The sequence below is a fragment of the Prionailurus bengalensis genome, chromosome E2 (assembly GCF_016509475.1).
Source record: "Prionailurus bengalensis isolate Pbe53 chromosome E2, Fcat_Pben_1.1_paternal_pri, whole genome shotgun sequence".
In the NCBI taxonomy this organism is placed as follows: Eukaryota; Metazoa; Chordata; class Mammalia; order Carnivora; family Felidae; genus Prionailurus; species Prionailurus bengalensis.
The window spans coordinates 29,138,455-29,162,144 of record NC_057352.1 but is presented as its reverse complement, the minus strand read 5'-3'; the positions used below and the strand labels follow the sequence as shown (position 1 = coordinate 29,162,144).

The following is a 23,690-nucleotide window of genomic DNA, read 5'->3' as shown; positions in this document are numbered from 1 at the left end:
TAGTAACTATCAAACTATTTCTTCTTCCCCGTTCTCTCTAATGTCTCCTTCTAGAACTGCGCTAAGAATCTGTCTTCCATGTCTTTTATCCTCTCTCGTTTGCCAACTTCTTTTCCCTTTGGGCTACATTCCAGGTACTTTCTTCAGACTGATCTTCCAAATGAGCAATTCTTTCTTCAGCTGTACATACTGTGTTCAGTGACGTACCCCCCTCCCGGCCATAAAGTATATATGTGGAGATAGACATTTTTAAAGCTCTATTTCTGGGAATTCTATTTTTGTTTATTTGATTATGTTGGTTATCACATCCGCATTTATCCCCCTGGGTAGCTAAGTCCTTTGCCACTTCAGTCCTCTAAGACCACTATGCAGCCTCTCAGACTGTTTCACTATTTCAGATTTTACAGTACTCCTCCCCTTATTTGTTACATCGGCTGACTCCCCACCAGAAAGGGGTACACAGGTGAAGAATGACACTTGGAAAAGAAGGGCTAACATTTAAAGCATCTTTTTATATCTTCTTATGATCTTTAAACCAGTGATTCTCCACATGAAGAGGCTGCTGAAGGGGAAGGGGAACAGTGACCCCTTCAAGGGGTGTCACAACTTTCCAGAGCCCTCTTCAAACTGCACAAGACCTTCAAGCACTGAGATGCATTCCTACATGTGTCTGGCCCTCCTTACCCCCTGAGAATCATAGCTGTCTTCATCCTAGGTTATTACCAGAGTCTATTACATACCTAGGGTGTGTTAGGCTATCAAAAAAAAAAAAAAAAAGATAACTGTTTTGATCATCTGAAATTTATTTCTTCAAGAAGAAAAAGTGACTTTTTTCTCCCAAATTGCCTGTTAGATTTCCTATATCATGTATCAAACACAGCTTTCTTTCCTCATTTGTGTTTGAAAGCTGACTTATACTGAAATTCTATTTTTGAGCTTTCTATTCAGGTCTGTTGATCCACATTTCTACTTTTATATAGTATCACACTGTTTAATGTCTATTGCTTTGCCTTAGAGCTTTTAATAGAACTCTTTTTTAAAAAACCTTAAAACTTCAATGTTTTCACCCATTTCATCCTGTAAAGAACTCTAAAATCACTTCACTGAGTTCAAAAAAAAAAGTTAAGATCTTGCTTATGTGCAAGTGATTCTACAAAAATTAACATCTTTAAGTAATTTAATATTTTTACCTGGAATACAATCTTTTTTCCCTAATTAATCAAATCACCTTTTAGCTCTGTGATGGGTTTTAAAAAACCCATCTCAATAAAATTGATTTCTCGGCATTTTGTACTTTTATGAAGTATGAAAGTGTCCCTTTTTCATATTTGCTAGAAGACATATAGAAGTGCTATTGATTTCTCCATGATTACTCTCTACATGGTCCAATTACAAGGTCTTTTGTCAATTCTAGCAGTTTCTGAACAATTCTCTAGGATTTTCTAGGTGTTCATATAGCTATTACCATCTTTGAATAGATAATAAATATGTATTCTTGACGTTTATGTATCATGTCTTATTTCATTAGTTAGAACTTCCAAAACAATATCGAACTGTAACTGTGGTATTGTCCTCCTTCCCTTCCTTCTTATCCATCAATTCAACACTAGCATCAAACAACATCACTTAGGACCCAAAGATAAGTAAGAGTATTTGTCTGTGATTAGCTCTTAGGGAAGTAAGTAAATAGTAAATCAGCAAGACTTTTTTTTTTTGAAATGTTTATTCATTTTTGAGAGGGAGAGCATGAGCAGGGGAAGGGCAGAGAGAGGGGCAGGACAGAGGATCAAACGGGCTCTAGGCTTCGGTGAGCCCAACATGGGTCTCAAACTCACTAACAGTGAGATCATGACCTGAGCTGAAGTCGGACACTCAACCGACTGAGCCACCCAGGCGCCCCAATGAGCAAGATTTTCAACAGAGAAACCCAAGATACACTGTAAAAGGGTCCAGCATGTAGACTGTGAACATTAAACCATCCACAAAGTTCATCCATTTAGAATATCTCACTAAGAACCTGGGTGCATCAGATTCAAGACTGTCATTCAAGACAGAGGAGAAAAAAAGGTAAGTTACAAAACAGGGAACAAGAGAGCTACTATGAGGCTAAATTAATTCTCTGAGTGACGGATAGTCAAAACCATATTCTCGTGGTAGCTCATTGGGTGAGAATAAGATTCTCTCTTGTCTACGGACGTACCACCCTGAACGCGCCCGATCTCGTCTTATCTCGGAAGCTAAGCAGGGTCGGGGCTGGTTAGTACTTGGATGGGAGAATAAGATTCTCTTCGAATCTTTAATTTCCCTTAGAACCTTTCATTGATTAAATTATAAGATACGTTCAGATTTATAAGAAAATGATTTGCAATGATATTTATTACTAGGATTAAAATTAAAAGCACAAATTTACACTGGATTCATTCTTCCAGTTAAGTATGATACTATGGTGAGGACAATGATCAAATTAATTAAATAGTTAAATTAATTTGCATTGTAGGAACCTAGCATATTAAGATTCCTAAACAAATACAATATTATGTAATCACTAAAGAAATCATTTCTATGGAATGACAGCAGAGAAAATGAAGACTATTTTTTTCCAATGCTTCCGTAATAATTTAAAAGTTACCTTATTTTTAACAATGGTTCTACCCTTAAAATATGATGAAACAGGATATTCAAGAACTCTTCAGGATCTAGAAGAAAATAAAAACTCAAGTCACAGACAAAATTTTTAAATTATTCTTTTATAATCGTTATATTCTTATTCTGACTTCATTTTCATAATCAATTTAATTAAAAGCACAGTTCCCAAGTTTTCCTGCCTATGAGAAATATAAAGGGTATTTAAATAATTATGATAAAGTACGACAGTCTAATTTTGTTATAACTTTACTGCATATGAAAAGGTATAATAATTCATGTATAATGAAATCACCTTAATTTCTTCTGAGGGGGTAAGTAGAATAAAACTGGAAATGTAACTTTGTTTTTTTCCTGTGAGTTAACGAATTATCAAGTCTCTTAACATTACAGCTGGTGACAGTGTGCTGCTTACATGTTCACTCAGGAGCTGGATCTCTGAGCAAATCCATTAGCTCGGAATAGATTAAAATATGGTCTCTGACCATAAGCTTCATTCCAGTTAGCCATTTTTTGACTCCCTTTATAACAAGAAAAGCTACCTGGAAAACTGGGGACAGACCCAATGCAACCCTTCAGCACAGAAAGGGAAACAATGCCAAATATCACACTGGAAGGAAAGAAAAACCCTATTTATTCCCTTAAGGTACCGCAACTAGACGGCTTCCCACATATCACTCACTTTTAGAAGAGGTAAAGCATTTTACAAAAAGGGGACAAAACTGCACAGCACATAGAAACTGATATTACACTGTATGTTAACTAACTGGAATTTAGGGAAAAACTTTTTAAAAAACGCACATCACATGGAAAGGAATTTCTAGTTTAAAAATAAAACCCCCCAAGCTACAGAGACACACATTTCCACCAATAATTTAGCATATGCTTTCAAGTTATTTTGAATGCATAGCCTATAAATTAAGAGTCACCTTTTTCTTCCGAGGTAAATCCTGACGCAGCCTCAACTTTTTCAAGTATCTTCCTCAGTTTCATAATCTTTGTTGCACACACATATCCGTATCTACGTTGATAACAAAAAATTAGCACTGGCATATACATTAAATTAGTATAGCACTTTTGATAATCACATTCTTCTATAATTCCAACATGTCATACATAAATTAATAGGCTAGACAATTATTTTGAAAATCACAATTACAGGCTACTTCCTGACGCTTGCAAGTTAAAAATCTAGCATCAGAATTATCCCAGACACTAACTACTATGCCTTAAAAATAGCTGTCATATACTAATATAGAAAAAGCATTTTTAAAGTACAATGATTGGTCTTTTATTGATTTTTTTTTAATTTTTTTAATGTTTATTTATTTGAGAGAGAGAGAGTGAGCGAGCATGAGTGGGGGAGGAGGGGTGGAGAGAGAGGGTGACACAGAATCCGAAGCAGGCTCCAGTCGCTGAGCACAGAGCCCTATGCGGGGCTTGAACCCATGAATTGTGAGATCATGACCTGAGCTGAAGTCAGACTGAGCCATCCAGGCGCTGCCCCCTGCCCAAGACTGGTCTTTTAATACTATTTGCTTAAGAAAGCAAAGCATTCACTTTAAAAAACAACTTAAAGAGAGAGTCCTTTTAATACCAAAGGACAAAAAAGCCACCAAAGGGAATGGCAGAGGGCACTGATAAAAAACTATTGAAGGTGTGCAATCAAGGCGGTCATCACGTGCATGAGTGCATGACGTTTTCTCTCATCATTGTCCGAATACAGGACACATTTAATACATTCAGGTTAATCCCTGACAAAATTCTATGCTAAAAACGCCTTCAGAAGAAACCTTAGAGGCCACCACATGTTTAACGAGAAAAATGGGAACTAGCTAATCTTATATCCATTTTGTATATTGACTCTTCACTCACTCATTAACCCTTTGCAACCAACATATACTGGGCACCCACCACTTACACAGTAATCTAACCTGTCAGCCTCTGGGAATACGAAAAGAGTAAGGTGGAAAAAAAAGATCTCTGCCTTTGAAAAGCTTGAAATAGAGAAAGCAGGGGTTTCAGTTCCAAATAAAACCAGTCAGCTATAATAGAGGTACGAACACTGCAGACACAGGGAATCTCGATCACAAGGTCCTTGCTGTGGACAGGGCGACAGAGTCTGGTTAATCATGATTCTCAACTGGATGGACAACAGTATCCAAGTAATGTCTATTGATGGACTTAGGGTGTCTGGGACGGAAGGAAGGAAGTGGTAACATGACTCAGAGTTTTGGATTTGATCTGTCTTGTTCCATTATCAATTACTTGGGGGAAGAAACGGAGGGTATATTTAAAAATTTGCATAAGATAAAATAACTGATGTAAAAATCAAGCCTCATAATTATCTTAAAGGGTAAAAAAAAAAAAAAAAAACCAGTTATCTTCACCATTACAGAATGTAAAGAAAACAAAAGACAGAAGTAGGGAAATTTATTCCCTTATAATTTACTTTCTTCGCCATGTTACATGGTAGGCCATTCTGAATGCTCTTTATAGTTCAATATTTTGCATTTTTTCATCAAAATCTTGTATCAAACAATTTTTTAAGTTTTATTTATTTGAGAGAGATAGCAAGTGAGCATGAGAGAGGGAGAGGGAAGAGAATCATAGGCAGGCTCCATGCTGCCAGCTCAGAGACCAATGTGGGGCTCAAACCCACGAACCGTGAGATCATGACCTGAGCCAAACTCAAGGGTCAGACACTTCAGTGACTGAGCCACCCATGCACCCCTCAAACTCTTTTAAATTTTAATTGTTAAACAATAAAAATGTGCCACAAGACTTAAAAATTCATCTCAATATGGACTTTAAATTCCATAGGTGGCTCTCTATATTCCTGAGTGAACAGATATCTTTTATAATGTATGGCCCTAACTTCATAGTTTAAATTTTATAAGTTTACATGCATTATCATGTATCCCTGCTACCACCACTTATGAAAAGTCTTTACTTAATGTCTTATTACTTGTGCTTGTATCATTACAAATTGCTTTCAGTGACCAAAGACATATTTATAATTCATAAACTAGGAAATGACCAAAAACATCATTTTTTTAAGCAATGTGCAGGGAGGCCTACCTTTAACCAAGAAATGTGTTAATAAAGTACACCTCATCTGTTTCCAACACAAGAGTATTCAACACTAGCTATTCTACAAATTAAAATTTTCTATGGGGCATCTGGCCGTCACTTGAGCGTCTGACTCCTGATTTTGGCTCCGGTCATGATCAGGGTCATGGAACCAAGCCCCATGTCAGGCTCCACGCCGATTCTCTCTCTCCCTCTCTGCCCCTCTCCCCTGCTCAAGCCCTGCCTCTCTCTCTCTCTCTCTCTAAAATAAAAAATTAAATAAAAATTTCCTTTGCTCCTTTTTTTTCCAGATAAAATTAAGTTTAAGAAGCCAGACATGGCAAATTAGACCAGAGGGTGTACTGTTAGGCACACGGCTGGAATAAGCTCGAGCAGAAGACAAGTACTTCTTATCAGCTTTTCGAACCTACTGCAATTACTAAATTGTACTATACTGTACCAAAATGGTTTCATCATTTAATGGCATACACTATGTGCTACACCGTGACCAGATGGGAGAAATTAAATAAGACAGTAAAGGTGAAAAAACTGTAAATGCTTTATCGAGAGAACGAATTCCCACCCATCCCTTAAGAAATGAAAGCAGGTGTGAATTACTTATTGTCCCAAACAACAGAGCACTGGACACCATCGAAAGACAAAACAATTCTGGGTCTTCTGCTTACATTCTCAGAGGATTCACAATTTCCGTCCTCAGTAGCTCTTGCGTTTCGCTATAATATTCTACATCATTCTTTTCTTTAGGTCTAAGTAGCACAGTGTCCAGGACAGAACTAAAAGCAAACAGGCTGTAAAATAAAAGGAATAGTTTTCCTTATTCTGTACACGTTACTTTTGGGGACACAGATACTAAAAAGAATGTAACGAGAGAAAAAACAACCAAGTCTGGAGAACAAGGAACATTACAAATTCGTGCTTTTCGTTAACACAGGTACCAAAGACACCTGCTAAGGTTCCTGTGGTTCAATCAACAGGGGCTAGAGATCCTTCCAGGTTAAAAATACCAATCTTGAGAAAGCACAATATAGATTGACCGTGTTAAAGGATAAAAATAGGCCTCAAGAATATTAAGAGAACTTCTTTGCAAAAGCTGAAAAGGGGCCTACAAATCTGAGTCAAAGTCGACACCCAACAGAGGAGGAAGTCGGGAACTACTTCTCAAGGCACGCACACATGCAATGACAACCTACACTAGATATCACACTACTCTCTCCCTGCAGCCCTTTGCAGAGATATAAATTTCTTTGAATGCCAAAATCACTTGTGAGCGACTAACAGCAGTGACTTGCTGGGACCAAAGAAAACGGAAATTTGGCTGATACAAAATTTGTATCACGAAATCTAAAAAGGACTGCATCAATTCCGTAAGGCTTGTTTTTGTCCACACACCAAAGAGACGGACAGTATCCTGCCCAAATAGCCCACCATGTTGATTCTTCTTCCCACTTTTAAAATGTTAACACCCCAATTAACTTCCTAATTCTTACAATGTGGCTGTATAGACCTGGCCACTTATGCTCAACTAAACTGGCAACACACGTGGTTCGATCTCAGCATAAAAATTCTTGTCGCGTTAAGTCTTGGACTTTGGCATCAACTACGTATACGAGGGCATCTGTGCCTCTACTGAAAGTAATTCTTTAACATAAAGCTGCCTTACGATTGCCTCGACCTAGCGAAGGAAGCAAACACTTCCTCCTTATGCAAACACATAAGCAGCCAATGACTTATCAAGTCATGTTGTTTGATACGTGACAAAGATACTGTACTTCCTGTCTTCAGTTACACGGTTTCCCAGACACCCTCAGAATATCTGTCCCACGTATAACACTATCGTTCTTACTGATCATTCACCACATTACTTTTATATTAATTTGTTAATACAAGCACCCTGAGACGATGTTCAGTAGCTTCCAAGGGTATACAGTGAAATGTAAACCTCCCTTTCTTCCTGTTCCCCAGCCACCCAGTTGCTTTACTCAGAGGCAGTTAGCGGCTCCTCTCACGCACACGCACGTGCACACATGTCTCCGCGCTAATTTTAAACTTACCAGAATAAGGTTGAGTCTAAGTAACAAGAATTGTAATGACCCTGGATACCCTTCTTCTTTCCAATCATTATCTCTAAACCTTCTTTTTCCATTTTGGGTGGGGTATTTTCTTCCACTACTTCACTCAAGTAGCCTCCGAATGCTGCCAACATAAAAATGAAAATGAAAAGCATCCTTTTCGGCTACTACAACATGTACTCTGATAGACTTCTTCGTTTTGTTTTTTTTTTAATTTTTTTTTTTTCAACGTTTATTTATTTTTGGGACAGAGAGAGACAGAGCATGAACGGGGGAGGGGCAGAGAGAGAGGGAGACACAGAATCAGAAACAGGCTCCAGGCTCCGAGCCATCAGCCCAGAGCCTGACGCGGGGCTCGAACTCACGGACCGCGAGATCGTGACCTGGCTGAAGTCGGACGCTCAACCGACTGCGCCACCCAGGCGCCCCTAGACTTCTTCGTTTTAAGATATATTTTTGTATCGTGAGGCAAAATCTGTTTCCCAACTTAAAACTAAGTTAAAGGTGGGTTTGGTTTCATGGTTCTTCAGCGTGGCCAGTGAAAATGGTAGTGTTCATTTTCAATCTCACTTCTTCCACCGCTTAAATTTTTTTAGTTTTTTTTAATGTTTATTTATTTTTGAGAGAGAGAGACAGAGTGCGAGTGAGGGAGGGGCGGAGAGAAAGAGGGAGACACAGAATCCGAAGCAGGCTCCAGGCTCCGAACTGTCAGCACAGAGCCCGAGGCGGGGCTCGAACCCACAAACCGCGAGATCACGACCTGAGCCGAAGCCGGACACTTAACCGACTGAGCCACCCAGGCGCCCCACTTCCTCCACCATTTAAAAAACACCTTAGAGTACTCAGTAGTGTATAAAAAACATGTGCCAAGTAAAATATTTTGTTCCCCAAATATTTTATTTATCTGAGATGCTTCGTCTTCAAGTCAGAAAACAAAAATTTCCAAAGTTTTAGAAAAAAATGTACTTCAACTGTAAGGAAAAATGTTCTTCATAAAGATGGCTTTCCTACTGATAGTCACTTAACCCTCAAGATGCTTCACGACTATTACCCAAAACTGGAAAGGGAGAACATCAAGAAACTGTCACCCATTACAAGTGATGAAGGGGATCTGTCCTTTATCAATCAATCTAAAACTGCTTCATATAATAATGCTGACCTTCTTAATCAGATATGGTTATTGATATGCTTTTAGCATACATCGGGAAGGTAGTCAGGGCCAAAAGAAGGCCACAATTCAATTTCTACCTCTGTGTTTTTAAAAATTAAATGCCGGCAGGGGCGCCTGAGTGGCTCTATCGGTTAAGTGTCTGACTTCGGCTCAGGTCATGATCTGGCAGAGCATAGTTCGAGCCCTGCATCCGGCTTTGTGCTGACGGCTCAGGGCCTGAACCCTGCTTCGATTCTGTGTTTCCCTCTCTCTCGACCCCTCCCCTGCTTGTACTCTCTCTTTCTCTCAAAAATAAATAAACATTAAAAAAAAATTTTTTTTTAATTAAATGCCAGAAACCAACAGGAAGAGAAAACTGTTTTCCTGACTAATACTTTTTTCAAAAGTCCCCTCTTGGGACCATTGTCACTCTCTTAGACACCAAGCAGCAATTTTAACTGATTTACAAGCCTGATGAACGTTGGCCAGAAATATATTGAAACGCTGTCACTGTGGCCTACTGCAAAATGGCCTGAGATCAGAACCAGAGTTATTGCAGATTTGTAAGGAAATGAAAAGCATCAAATACCCAGCGAGTTACAGCGTTCGATCTGATTGGAAACTGGCTGCAGGGATGCAAATCTCGAGTCGGGCCTGCAGCTCTTCAGCTTAACAAACAGCGCCTTCTTCAGGGCACAAGTGAAGTACCGTGTGCCCCTAAAGGTTCCGTCTGTACAGCCCGCACATTCATCTTCCTGAAAAAGAAATGCTTCGATATACGTTATTCTGCACCGTGCAGCACAGCATACGCAGCATTATGGTTTCTACAATTGGTTTCTGGTTCACCTTTCTCAGAATTCCGTCATCACGGAATCCTGTCCCGAGAACTCCATCAGGAAAAAGGGGTGGGCTAAGCAGCGCTTCTGCCCACAACTGATCATTTAAGAAATTCCTGACTCCAGCATGAAGTCCTCACTGCGTTTCCTTCCAGAATGTATGCTTAGACCTTCCCTGGTTAAAAGGTGTGACTTCCCCACATCAACTCCACATGTACTGGAACTAAGGGGCGGAGGCTGTTTATTTTAACAACCTCCCCCAAAGTAGCATTCACTAGCATGCAAACATTTAAATTTTTAGTATTTTACATCTTATAAATAAAAGCTAGGGGTACTCAAAGTATCCTCTCCAGATCGTGAAATGCCAAACAATATGCTTTCCTAATCTCCAAACGGAAAACCTTTCCCTCTACTAAGATCTCAAAAACTCTCTAAAAACGGCAATTAATCTTACAATGTATGATATAAATATTAGAACTGAGTCGGGGAGGGAGACTGAGGAAGAAAAAGAAAGCTGATAACAGATTTGCTTTTCTTACTCTATGTTGCTTAATATAATGAGTCTAAACACATTAGCCTAAAAATCTATTTTCATTCCTTGAACACAGATCAACTGACATCAGGAACAAATGGACCGGATGCTTCATGGGTGCCAAAGAAGCCAGGCAACACAGTAATAAAATTTTTCTCTAGTGACGGCTTTTTTGACAAATAGAACATTTGGACACAAAAAAAGCATAAGTGGGAAAAAACTGCACAAAATTCCAGAGAGAGAAGAGCTGCAATGTTTAAGTCAAATTCAATTACCAGTTCCAGTCCAGCTAGCACTTCGTTGAGTCCTGGCGGCTGACCGATCCAACGAATTACCCCATAGAAAGGAGGATTCTCTTTAACTTCAGCCAGTGAGCCCACTTCCAGACCATGGGAGTTCCCAGAAGCCATGGCCAAGGGTGGACTCTCCTGGACAGGGGCATTGTTTAGCTCTCCCATTACGGACTGAACTGACAGAGAAAGCGGGCTGTGGCCAATGCTTCCATTGGCATTGGGCATCTTGGTCAGACTGAATGGTAAAGAGTGAAATCTGTTCTCGGTAGATAATGAGTTCATGGAAGGAGGTTGCAGTGGTGGTGAAGCATGTCCAAAGTCTGGAGATATCTCTGTAAGCGACTTTGCGGGGTCTTCAGCAACTATAAAAAAAAGTGTTCTTATTTAGAGAATCATATTCGAGAGTATTAAAAATGCCCACATCTCTAAAGAAAATCAATATACACGACTAGTGTTAAGTGCCCATTTGACTCTAGTAGGATTCTTGTAAGCACTGCACACTTAATCTCTCCAAAACAGTGTTCCACATTCTCTTCCCACCTCCAAATTTTTCTACCTAGGTAAATGGCACCCAATGGCTCAAACTAAAAAAAAAAAAAAAAAAAAAAAAAAAAAAAAAAAAAAAAAAAATCCATTATTGGTTAGTATTAAATAGGTTCTATTCTTTGTCTATAATTTAGAAAACGGTACCAAAAAAATACCAAAAATTTAGAAAGATGCTTTTTTTTTCAAGTTTATTTATTTATTTTGAGAGAGAGAGAGAGAGCATGCGCACACAAGAGCAGGGCAGGGGCAGAAAGAGAGGGAGAGAGAGAGAATCCCAAGCAGGCTCCACATTGCCAGCTCAGAGCCAAACACGGGACCTGATCCCACAAACCACGAGATCATGACCTCAGTGGAGACCAATAGTCTGATGCTTAACAGACTGAGCCAGCCAGGCACCCCAAAAGATGCTTCTTAAATAGCTAAAGGATCAAAAAAGAAATGACTACGTAAATTTTTAAAATAAAGAAAAAAGAAAGAAAGAAGCAACAAACACTTGTGGAGCACAGCTAACACAGTATTTACAAAAGAAATTTATAAACTGAATAGTTTATTTCAGGGAAAAAAAAAGAATAGTAATGAACTCAGAATGCAACTTAGGAAGTTAAAAGAACAGATTAACTGCCCAAAAAGTCAGTCACGAGGAAAGAATAAACACAAAACAGAAATTAATGGAAGAGAAAACAAACGTACACTAAAGAGGATCAAAGCCAGAATAAATACAAAAGCAGAAAATAATTTAAGAGAAAATAAACGCATAAAAAGAGAAACAAAACCAAAAGTTATTTTCTTAAAAGAGCTATTACAGTTGCCAGCCAGGCACTGCAGATGAGTGGGGAAAGAATGAACTTCTCAATAAATAATACTGAGATCATCAATTACCCGTACATTAAAAAAAAATTAAATTGGACTTGTACTGAATATATTCTACACGAAAATCATTTCCAGGTAGCTTAAAGACAAATGTGAAAGGCAAGACCATAAACTTCTGGAAGACAATACAGAAGAATGTTCTTCATGATTTTACAGCAGAGAGAAATTTCTTGAACATAAGTATACAAATCACAAAGAAAAAGACTGACAAATATGATCACAATGAAACTGAGCTACTTATTAATAGGCATCATAGCAAGAATGAAAATATCAGCCAAACAAGGAGAAAACACTTAAAATACATATATTTGACAGAGGATTCAAATTTGATAAAGGTCTATAAACCAATATAAAAAAGACCCCCCCCCCAAAAAAACACAACTAAGAAGAAATGGACAAAAGGCTTAAAAAGGCAATTCAGAAGAAGATACCCAAACTACCAACGAATCAATGAAAAGATTCTTGCCCTCACAATAAAGTAGATAAAAGAAAGTCACAAGCAATGTGAGATGCCATTTCAAAAGTTAAAGTTTTTAGCATATTAACTGTTGCTAAGAATGAGGAAAAACGATACCCTCCCAAAATGCTGACGGAAGCGTCAACTGCTATAACTACTCTGGGAACAGCGTGGCATGATTGATTTAGTAAAGGAAAGATGTGCATATCACATGACCCAGTAATTCCATTCCTGGTTATATAGCCTCAACATGTGTAAGAAGGTTAACGGCTAAGCTGTTAATCATAGCAGGAAAATAAACACGATTCAAATGTCCATCAATGGTCGAATGGGGATGAATACTGTGGTATATTTATATATTTTGCAGCAATGGAATGAAATGGAGTGGAATGCTATACAGCAATGAAAACAAAAATTATAATCACATAAACCACTGTGGTGCATCTTGGAACATAATATTAAGGGGGAAACTACATAGCATACACACAGGCTGATTCATTTGTATAAAACTCAGAAACATGCTAAACTAACACTATACCGTTTAGATACACAAACTTAGAAAGTTATGAAAACCAGGAGAATATATTAAAGATGATGGAAGCTCAGAGGAGAGCGTGAAAAGAGGACTCTAGGAAGAGGCACCAAGGAATTTCAAGGGCAATGATCATGTTTTTCTTACAGTAAGTAGTGACTACATGGGTGTTCAATGTACTTCTTTTCTTATTGTTCTTTATACCTCATCCATTTAAGATTCTTTAGTAATGATATTTAATATAGGATTTTTAAAAGTCATTCTTTTCTTTCTCAAACCCTCAACCCCTCCAGCCCAAAAGCCAAATCCATCAAGTATTTGGGTCTGTTTCCAAAATATATTTCAAATTCATCCTCTTCCCTTCACCCCTATCATCTCCCTAATCTAAGCCACAGGGCATCATCTTTTGCCCTGTAACCAGTCTCTTTCCTGGTCTGTCCCCCTTCTTGGCCAAACTATTCACCACACAACTCTAAGAGAGATCTTTTTAAAATTTAAAGATCTTACATGATCTTATATCACCCCCCTATTTAAAAACTTTCAGTGGCTTTCCAGCATTCTTATAACAGGCAACTAAATTGCTCACTGAGACCTGCAAGGTCCTGGATGACCTAGCTCCCACCCACCTATCCGAACTCACTGTACACACCTATTCTCCTTGCTTCCCATGCTGCAGCCACTCTGGCCTACTTCTTGTTCCTCGAATGCTCTTTCTCACCTCAGGCCTTTGCCTTTACTATCTCTTCTGCCTAGAATGTTCTTCCCAAACTCTTTCTCTGACAGGTTCATTCACATCATCCAGACCTCAAACCCAAATACCCTTTCCTCAAAGAGACTTTTCCAAAACACTCCATGGTGGCTGGCTCCCCACCAGCTGCTGTCATGCCTTGTTCATTTCCTTCACTGCACATGTCACAATTGATGATTACCTTGTCTTTCTAAATGTTCACTATGTGTCATACCAACCAGAATACCAACCAGCTCCATAGAACAGGAATTTTGTTATGGTTTTTCATGTGGATTTGTGGTTGAATCCATAGCATTTGGTATAGCCACTAACACAAAAAAAGACTCGATATTTGTTTTAAGAAAAAACTGAATGCATAAATCAAATGTTGTAGGAAAAAAGCTTTCTGTTTATTTAAAAAAAAATTTTTTTTAACATTTATTTATTTTTGAGACAGAGAGAGAGCATGAATGGGGGAGGGTCAGAGAGAGGGAGACACAGAATCTGAACCAGGCTCCAGGCTCTGAGCCGTCAGCACAGAGCCCGACGCGGGGCTCGAACCCACGGACCGCGAGATCATGACCTGAGCCGAAGTTGGCCACTTAACCGACTGAGACACCCAGGCGCCCCTCGATTTATTTTTTTAAATGTTTGTTTTTTGAGAGGACAGACAGAGCACAAGTGGGGGAGGGGCAGAGAGAGGGAGACACCGAATCCGAAGTGGGCGCCAGGCTCTGAGCTGTCAGCACAGAGCCTGATGCGGGGCTCGAACCCACAAACCGCGAGATCGTGACCTGAGCCAAAGTCGGACAGTTAACCGACTGAGCTACCCAGATGCCCCCCAAAAAAAACTTTTTAAATGTACAAGTGAAATTAATGATAGAAAAGAAATATTCTTTTCACACTGAAATCACTTCTATTTTCTAATTTAAGGATAAAGGCCTACTCCACGTAGATTTCATCCCTTTACATATCCCACTTAGGATCAATATTCTTATATAAACTTATTATACAATGTTAGACTAGAATCAAGAAGTTAAAAATATTCTCTCACACCACAGAAACTGTCTAAGGATACAATTATAGCATAAACCTGAAGAATCAATGTTACCTAGATTATGACAAACCCCAGCTTGTACCAGTTTCCGTTCCCTAGAAAGAAACAAGCTCGTAGGAAAAGCATTCACGAGGCTATGAGGAACAACAGCGTGAGAGAGCCGGGCTGTGCCCTAACCACTCTGGATGGGCCATGCACATGCAGAAGCCAGCAGGGCTGTGACTCACCAGTAAGACCCTTGTCGTTTGGGCACTCCCAAGGTTTTTGAGAGAGCTAACAACTGTTAACAAAAGGGCCAGACCTTAACAAAAGCAGTCTATCAAGAGACAATCTCCTGGGGAGGCATCATTTAAGGAAGATTCCTGCTCTGTGGCTAGGAAGAAGTCTTGGGGATTGATGAGGCCCTGTGATTGCCTAGCTTCACAACACCCTACTCAGGTAGAAATGAAGGCACGGAGAAGACAAAATCTAAGAACTCACTCAAGTCATTTCCCGTGTGAGTGTCTAAGCCCAAGTGATGTTGACAGTGGGCTTGGACTGTTACATTTGTGGATAATCCATACGATAGCTAAAAAGTCACTACAGAGTTCTACAGTACTCTTAAATTCTTATTTTCATTTCATTTGCACATAGTTCCTAGACGTACCGCGTGCCAAGCCCCGTGCGAGGCACTTGGAACTCCAGTCTGGCAGAGGAGACAGGCGACAAACAGTTACGATGGCACCTCACCTAACCTAGGAGAGACAGGAAAGGCTTCCAGGAGAAAATAATACCCAAGCTGAGATTGAACAGATGGACAGAAGTAAGCCAAAGCATGGAGTGGGAGGAATAGGAAGAAGGATTTCCAGGCAAGAGGAACAACAGGCGCCAAGAAAAGAGAAAGTATGGCACATTCCAAAATGGCCCCACTCCAAGCATGGCGGGAGCAGGAGTGCACGACAAATGAGAGACGACTAAGATGTTATGCCATGAAGGGTCCGGGCAGGCCAAACTAAGGAATCCGCATTTTTACCTCCCAAGGGCTAGGGAAAAATTAACAGACATGAACCAAAGGAGAGACATGAGCAGAGATATCTTCAGAAAAAGCAGTCGAAGAGCAATGTGAAGAGAAACATAGTGTAGTGATCAAAAGCGTCAGATGTGACACAGACTTGGGTTGGAAGACCGGCGCCACTAACACTAGCTGTGTGGCCTTGGGCAAGATATTTAGCCAGGGTAACAAAAGAGAAAGTCAAAATACCTACCTCATAACGTTGTTATGAGGACAAAATAATGCATATAAAGGGTGTAACACAATGCCTGGCGTAATAAGTCGTCAAGAAACGTCGGCCGCAGTGGTGATGGTGGTAGTGACCACAAAGACGGTGGCGAGGATGGTTATTATTGTTCAGAATCGATTCAGAAGGAACAAGGCTGAGGTAGACAAACCAGGTGGAAGGCCGTTATATTAACTAGACAGCAAAAAAGGATTTGAACGGAGGCAGTGGCTGCAGAAATGAAGAAAACGGGAAAGAGTCTATTGATACCGAAGAGGAGGAGATCCAGAAAACTCCGTGACGGCTGGACGTGACTCATGAGAGAGCGGAGTCCAGGATGAAGCCCAAACTTCACGTCTCCACGTCTCCATTTCCTCACCCCACAGAAGCGTAACCGAGGTCATCATGGCTTCCGTTGGCTAAATGCAGCAGGTATTTGTGTGATCTTTGCTTTACTTGCCCTCTCAGGAGCATTCAAGGCTGCCAGCTCCATGACTTCTTGACCCAACAACCTCCTGATTTTCCTCACCTCCCTCTGGTGGCTTTTTCTGTCTCCTTTGAAGACTTCTCCTCCTCCCAGCCACTACATTCCTCAGGGTTCAGTCTTACCCCACACCCTCCCCTCAGGTGACACTATTCACAAACTTTAATCACCAAATATGTGAGGGCAACCTGCAGATGTACATCTCCAGAGAGCTCGTAACTCTTCTCAGCACAGACCTATATATCCAACTGTCTATTTGACAAATCACGTCTGGGAAGTTTAAGGGGCCCCTGGGGCTCAACATACTCAAAATCAAATTCATCACCTTCCTCTACAACTCGAGAAGCCTGCAAGCCGGGAAACCAGGGATATCACTGACACCTCTTATTCCCCAGCTCTCATTCTCAGTGCATCTGTGAGTCTCTTCAAGTCACTTCCTAAATATCTCCTACACCATCCCCTCCCCCCCCCCCATCCCTTCCCCCAACAAGTCTCGCCCTAGCTGCTGGAATCTATTTCTGACCCTGACCCTGCAACAACCTTCAGCGGTGCCCTTGTAGCCACATGGTCCCCGCTTCGAGCCACTGTCTACCCTGCAGCCAGAATGATTTTCAAAAGGCAAACTTGGTCATGTCACCCCTTGCTGAAAATCCTTCCGTGGCTTCCTCTTTTCCTTTAAATAGAGCACACCAGGCTCCACATGCCCTGGCCCTGTTTGCCTTTCTCATAAAATGTTCTGCCTCTCTCTTTGGTCTAGCTACTCTGGCTCTTTTTAGCCTTCAGCAAACACAGGCTCCATTTTTCCATGACGCCTTTACATACGTCATCCTCTCCGCCGAGAAGGTTCTTTGTCCCCTTTCGCTGTGTTATCTCCCACTCCTCTGGTAAACTTAAGCTCATGCTGCTTCCTCAGAGAAACATCTCTGAGTCCCTATAAGTAAAATCCACCTTTAATAGACTCTCATGGTATCAAGTACCTTCACTGCACTCATCGTGATTGCAATGCTCTGTTTCTGTGATGGTCTGATTAATGCCTATTTCAACAACTTGATCATAAATTCCAAATGGGCAAGGACCATGTATGTCTATTCCTCCCTCACCGTTATAGCCTCTGTGCCTAGAAGAGTGTCTGGCACATAGTAGGCACTCAATAAATATTTGTTGAAGGGAAGAACTAAGTAAATAATAAACCCGAAAAAAAATGATGTCCCTGAACCAAGGGAAGGCAAAAAGGGAGTGTTTTTAAAAGAGACACAGAAAGACGAGACAGAAAAGGTTTTAAATGATTCCACTGATTCTAGAAATCCACCCTAAAGATCAGGTAAGGGAAGAGAACGAGCTACTAATACATTTTCTGAATGCTGTATTAGTCTTAACAGCAGTGCAGTTCAAATTGTGTACAATATTTTAGTTCAGCCATATTAATAAAGAATGTTCTACTCATTCTGTTTCCAAAACTGTATACACTGGTGAAAAAGCCATTTTTTTCTGACGAGCTAAACGGACAGGATCAATATAATAAAGAACACTAAAACTACAGATTACCTTCATCAATGTACCATGTGTTTTTTGATTTGGATTGTGGTTGTGAGTCAACAGAAGATCCATTTAAGGTATAAAATAATTCAGATCTGTTTCTATTTCCAGGGTCTGAGGTAGGTCCTATGGATCAAGAAAAGTTTCTTTTAAAAATAAAGTCAATATGGTGTGAAAGTTTTTCCCTAAGAGAAATGAACATACATATGATGTTAACAATTGCTTAAGAAAGCAATAGATGTATACAAACGCAATGTATTTTATTAGCATCTTCAACTTTTAAAAATTTGGTAACCATTTTGGCAATGTCAAAAAACTCTTCCACCCAAGAATCAATATAGGAGGGGAACAGGAATAAGTTTAAAAGAAAAGCCTGCAATTTTTTTTTTTAAGACCAACTGCTTTTAAAAATTACTTCATGTACTATGGTTTATTTCCAAATGTCAACAGCACCATTCCCCAATTTCCCCTGATGAACCTGTTAGTTCCCAAATTTAACCTGTTAATTTAAGACAGTTCCTTTCGGAAGAAAGTGATCTTTAAATGTTGTAGACCTAAATCAATGCACAAATTAAGTTTAAAAAATATAAAGTTTAAACAGTTGGGAATTCTCGGTCATCAAATTCCTTGCTTCACTGCTTCACGTCTTTGAAAACAGGAAGCAGATTTATTTTTTTCTATACTAGATTTATTAACGTAAGAAAGAGTGAGTGTGGCCACATTACAGACCTTTCAAGGCATTACCCTGCCTCAGTACTAAGAAGAAATGCTGTAAGTGCGACCAGGGGGGGTCTCCAGAAACCATAAAAAATCTGATCTTAACTTTTCAATTTAAAGCAGATAGCTCTATACTTTATGCTTTTAACTAAGATCTGCTACAACACAAGTAACGCACATGTCTTCAGAAAAATCTGTAGGCTATTTATATTTAAGTGAGAATAACACGTGTGAGCTATCCTATCTAGATCTACAGGTTGACTTAAAAGATAACTACTACGTGTGTGTCCTATTTAATACTAAGTCGCCCCAGGTCCAGGGTCACATAAAATACTTCCTAAAATACAATTTCCTTTAAAACGGGCCAAGACAAGTTTTTGTTCACCAGATAACTGAGGAAACAATATTCTTCTCCTAACCCACATCTGAGCTAACAAACATTCTCACAGCTTTTTAAATGAGCTGTTTCGCTTGTAGAACTACCATCCTTTAAAACTATAAAATATGTGGAAGCCAAAGAAAAACGCGAAGAACTCCACATGCATTGTGAGGGAGTTTCTGGAAGAGAGACAAAAATTCTTGCTTAGCAGTTTGGAATTTAACTTGTGCCACATTTTGTTAGCAAAATCCACATAATTACTCCCGATATGCTTTATCCCATCTAACATTTTCCAGATATGGTTCTTCTGTACAGTTGCGACTCTAAACTCGAGGTTCAAATGTCACAGGTAGGGGCTTCCAAAAACCAGCTGACAGAAACCAACAAAAGACAGCAAGGTCCTCCCGGAAAACTTTTCATCACCTAAAAAAAGGCTGGGAAACTCTTGGCTTTAGCAAGAGCGTCTATAAACAATTTTTGGTAAACTACTAAACACGTTGGGAAGAAGACAGCCTACATGTACACTGAGGAGTAAAACCTTTCAACCTTTTTTCAATGCTATGGCAAATCAGATAGCGTGTAAATATCTAAGAACCGTAGCCTACTGATCCATACCTGTAGCCTTTGGTTTATTATGACTGGATGAACCTTTGTCCGCAACACCTCTTGACATAAAGGCAAGTTTGGGAGGCCTCCTTTCCTGTGTCACGCTATCTGAAATGGTAAACGTGTTTTTTTAAGGATAAAAGCAAATTCTTACAGAAGAGAAACAATTAAGCAAGCAATGACAACAGCAGCCAAAAAATACCTCTTTCCTCTTTCCTACAAAAAGGCAGCATTTCCAACAGCAGTTTTACAAATTTTTAAAGGTCGACAAAAGTACTCAAAGAGGATACGGGGGGAAAAAATCAATGCTGTACTTCAAAACGTAATTTCTACAAAATATGACCCAAATACAATTCAGCTAAGTGCTTTAATGTCTTGGAAATTTAATCAATTTAGTCACTATTGTTTGATGTGTTAAAACACTACAGGGACAGACAGCTCCACTAAGTTCTTTGCAGGAGGTCCCCAGGTGTCCCCAGAACACCCAGTGTGTTAGGAAGTGCTCCATGCTCAAGTATTTCTAGAAGATGCTGAGATAAACAAAGGGAAGCACGTTTCTTTACCGCATAACACCAGAACCTTTAATATGTTGATGTGTACTGTGAATCTTTCAAAGAGGGATGGAATAAACTATCTTATAATATTTTTTGTCCCAGTCTACTTAGCATCTCAGATTAATGTATTTCATGGAACACAGTTTGGAAAAAATCTGGTTAGAAATATGTATTAGTTGTAAAAATCATGTATGTTAAGAATAACACTGACAAGTATACAAACATATACAACTATAAACAAGAAAAACGCAAAGAAGCCTACACAGATTAATGATGAAGAAAGCCAGAGAAAAATATCAATAATATTTTTGAAGAAAACACTTGAAACTCCTTTTTGGAATATTAGGTGTGATAAATTTGGCAAAGTTGTTTCTGATACGTAGCCGACTCTAAACCTTAAAGGCCAGTAATTTTCATGAGATATTCACAAATACTGATCAACCGAACGTAGAAAAGTCAATCTGCAGTTTTTCCCCTGGAAATTTCAACAACATATCTGTAGAGTCCAACATGACACTTAGGAGTCATACCTGATAAAGCTGTGTATCAGCAAAAGCGATAGCACCCACAGTGGATTTTTGAGAACAGAAAGAAAAAAATAGGATAATTTTTTACATTTTAAACACAAGGAAAAGGCCATTTTGTTAGAAAAAGGAAATAATACTGAATGAATTACATATAAATCATGTTTGGTAATATATATAAATCACGGTGGAGGGGTGGAGATTGCAGTGTTAATCTATATCTTAAGGGTCTCAGAATATGATCAAGTGAAAAATTATTTTAATTTAAAAATTATACTAAATAACCATGGTTTCAACCAGGTGATATAGTAAAAGCTATTTACTAATACTTTGATGATTAGCCATTCAAATATCTCCAAATATCACAGATGAAAGCTACCATGGAAGGTAAAATTTCTTAGTCACTAGCAACAGTTCCCAAATTACAGCATATAAATTGACTAAAGAAAACGAATTCCCACTATTAACTGTAATTACTACACATAAGTCTGTGTTCAAAAGATATGCACGTGCATACTGTACCCTACATGCATGATACAGCTAGTGGTAATTCTAACAAAGGCAGCAAACGGTCTTAAGTGAGGCAGCCTGGCAGTAACAGGCCACATGGACGAGTCACTGGGGACTGGGACCCTCCTGCTGGTGATTAGGGGAGGGCTTCAAAGACCGGGAATACGACAAGCACTGGAGTTGGAAACAGTGGTTATCTTCCGCCGTATCACAGTGACATCTGCCTAAAATGAAATCTCCTGATTTACCTTAGGAGACAGACTTAGACTTACTTTGTCTGAGAGAAGGTCAAATACCGATTTGAGGAACAGATATTCCTACCGAATTCTATGCAGATGAGGGGTCGAATGCCACATCTAACCTGCCCTCCAGCAGTGACATACCAAATATCGTTTCCTTGCCACTACTATGCTCATGATCCCAAACCAAAGCCTTCTGCCTCAAATGGAGTTTAAGAGATTACCACCTCAGGGAAAGGTAAGTATGGGAAAGTAAGCAAGATAAGGAATAAATTCGGCAGACAGTTTTGTGAGATTAAAACAATTCTGCTTGCTATTAAAAGAGACAGCATGATATGTTCACCAAATGGCATGCACAAAAATGTGCCTAGCATCCTTATTCAGAATAACCAAAAGCTGAGACAATCCATTCTACAGCAAAGTAGCTCAATAAGTTGTGACCTGTTCGTACTATACAATACTGCACAGCAATAAAAAAAAAAAAAAGAAAAAGAAAAAAAGAATAAACTACTGATATACACAACATGGACGTTGTGTTGAGTAAAAGAAACCAGACGAAGAGTATCCATTACCTGCACACAGCAGGACGACATCCAAAATGATAAAAGTACATGTGTATCCCTACAGTAGCCAAGATATGGAAGCAACCTAAGTGTCCACCAACAGACGAATGGATAAAGAAGATGTGATACACACACGTGAATATTACTCGGCCATAAAAAAGAATGGGATCTTGCCACACACACACAACATCGATGGACCTGGAGGGTATTACGCTAAGTTAAATCAGTCAGACAAAGACAAATGCTGTCTGATTTCACTTATGTGTAGAATCTAAAAAAACGAAAACAAATAAAAGCAAACAGAAACAGAATCCTAGAGACAACTGGCAGTTGCTGCGGGCAGGGGGAGGTGGTCAGGCAAATGGCTGAAAGGTTAGATCAAGGGGTACAAACTTCTTTGTAGTAAAAAAAAAAAAATCACAGAGATGTAAGGTATAGCATAGGGAATACAGTCAGTAATATTGCAATAACTTTGTATGGTGACAGATGGTGACTAGACCTATCATGGCATTCATTTTTTTGTCCTGTATAAAAATACTGAATCACTATCTCATATAACTGAAACTAATGTAGTATTCTCTGTCAATTATGATTCAGGAAAAAATTATAAAAGTAGCAGTTCATCCATCACTCTTGTTAATTTAATCAGAAATACAAAAAAAATCCCTTCAAGAATGGTGGGTTGAAAATCATAACAATAAACTAGTTAACAGTAACAATCAAAGCAGGAGAGATGCCTGTGAATTTGAATGACCCATTAAATTGAGAGAAATCCCTTAACTGATGTGCTGCTTAACATCATCAGCCACAAGAGCATAATTCAGACCCAAATGAGAGTTTAATATCCACGGAGAAAGCTACTAGAGAAAATATAAGTTTACCTGGGTAAAATGAGGTATTATAAAACCAGATACCGAAAATACTATATACATAGCAACTACACAAAGACCTCTATGAGGCAGGATTACTGATCCAAATAAGTGTTTTCCTCCTATTTTAGATCATTTTACATGAACATTTTTTGAACACAAAACTGGAAGGTCCCATCAGATGACCTCAGAGTTGCATACGCAGGTCTAGTGCTTCAAATTAACCTTCTTTTGGGCTCTCTCTCGTACGAGCAGGAGTGCTGTCTACATAGACGACACTTAAGGTGATTCACGCAGACAATCTTTGTGGAAGCCCATATAGCATTATCTATCAGAATATAAAATACACTTACCCTTTGACCCAGCAACTCTACCTCCAGGAAGTTACCTTTTCAAAAAAATATCTTATGAATATTTTATATGAATGTGAGCACCATATATCCCATTTAAATACTCAGATGAGGGGCGCCTGGGTGGCGCAGTCGGTTAAGCGTCTGACTTCAGCCAGGTCACGATCTCGCGGTCCGTGAGTTCGAGCCCCGCGTCAGGCTCTGGGCTGATGGCTCAGAGCCTGGAGCCTGTTTCCGATTCTGTGTCTCCCTCTCTCTCTGCCCCTCCCCCGTTCATGCTCTGTCTCTCTCTGTCCCA

General features: G+C 39.4%; 1 protein-coding gene across 9 annotated transcripts in view; it reads right to left on the bottom strand.

The window, feature by feature from the left end:
* Nucleotides 1-23,690, bottom strand: part of CYLD (CYLD lysine 63 deubiquitinase) — a 68,926-nt gene that overhangs the window by 12,589 nt on the left and 32,647 nt on the right. For 4 of the 9 annotated variants that reach the window (XM_043599182.1, XM_043599181.1, XM_043599184.1 and 1 more), the window contains exons 6-14: nucleotides 20,868-20,876; nucleotides 19,793-19,891; nucleotides 18,091-18,207; nucleotides 10,599-10,978; nucleotides 9,545-9,710; nucleotides 7,788-7,929; nucleotides 6,402-6,524; nucleotides 3,573-3,664; nucleotides 2,630-2,696 (exon numbers count right to left, since the gene is read on the bottom strand). In XM_043599182.1, coding sequence (XP_043455117.1) covers nucleotides 2,630-2,696; nucleotides 3,573-3,664; nucleotides 6,402-6,524; nucleotides 7,788-7,929; nucleotides 9,545-9,710; nucleotides 10,599-10,978; nucleotides 18,091-18,207; nucleotides 19,793-19,891; nucleotides 20,868-20,876 — 1,195 coding nt within the window. The remainder of the gene's footprint in view (nucleotides 1-2,629; nucleotides 2,697-3,572; nucleotides 3,665-6,401; nucleotides 6,525-7,787; nucleotides 7,930-9,544; nucleotides 9,711-10,598; nucleotides 10,979-18,090; nucleotides 18,208-19,792; nucleotides 19,892-20,867; nucleotides 20,877-23,690) is intronic. The other 5 variants (XM_043599186.1, XM_043599187.1, XM_043599185.1 and 2 more) reach the window with 2 other exon arrangements.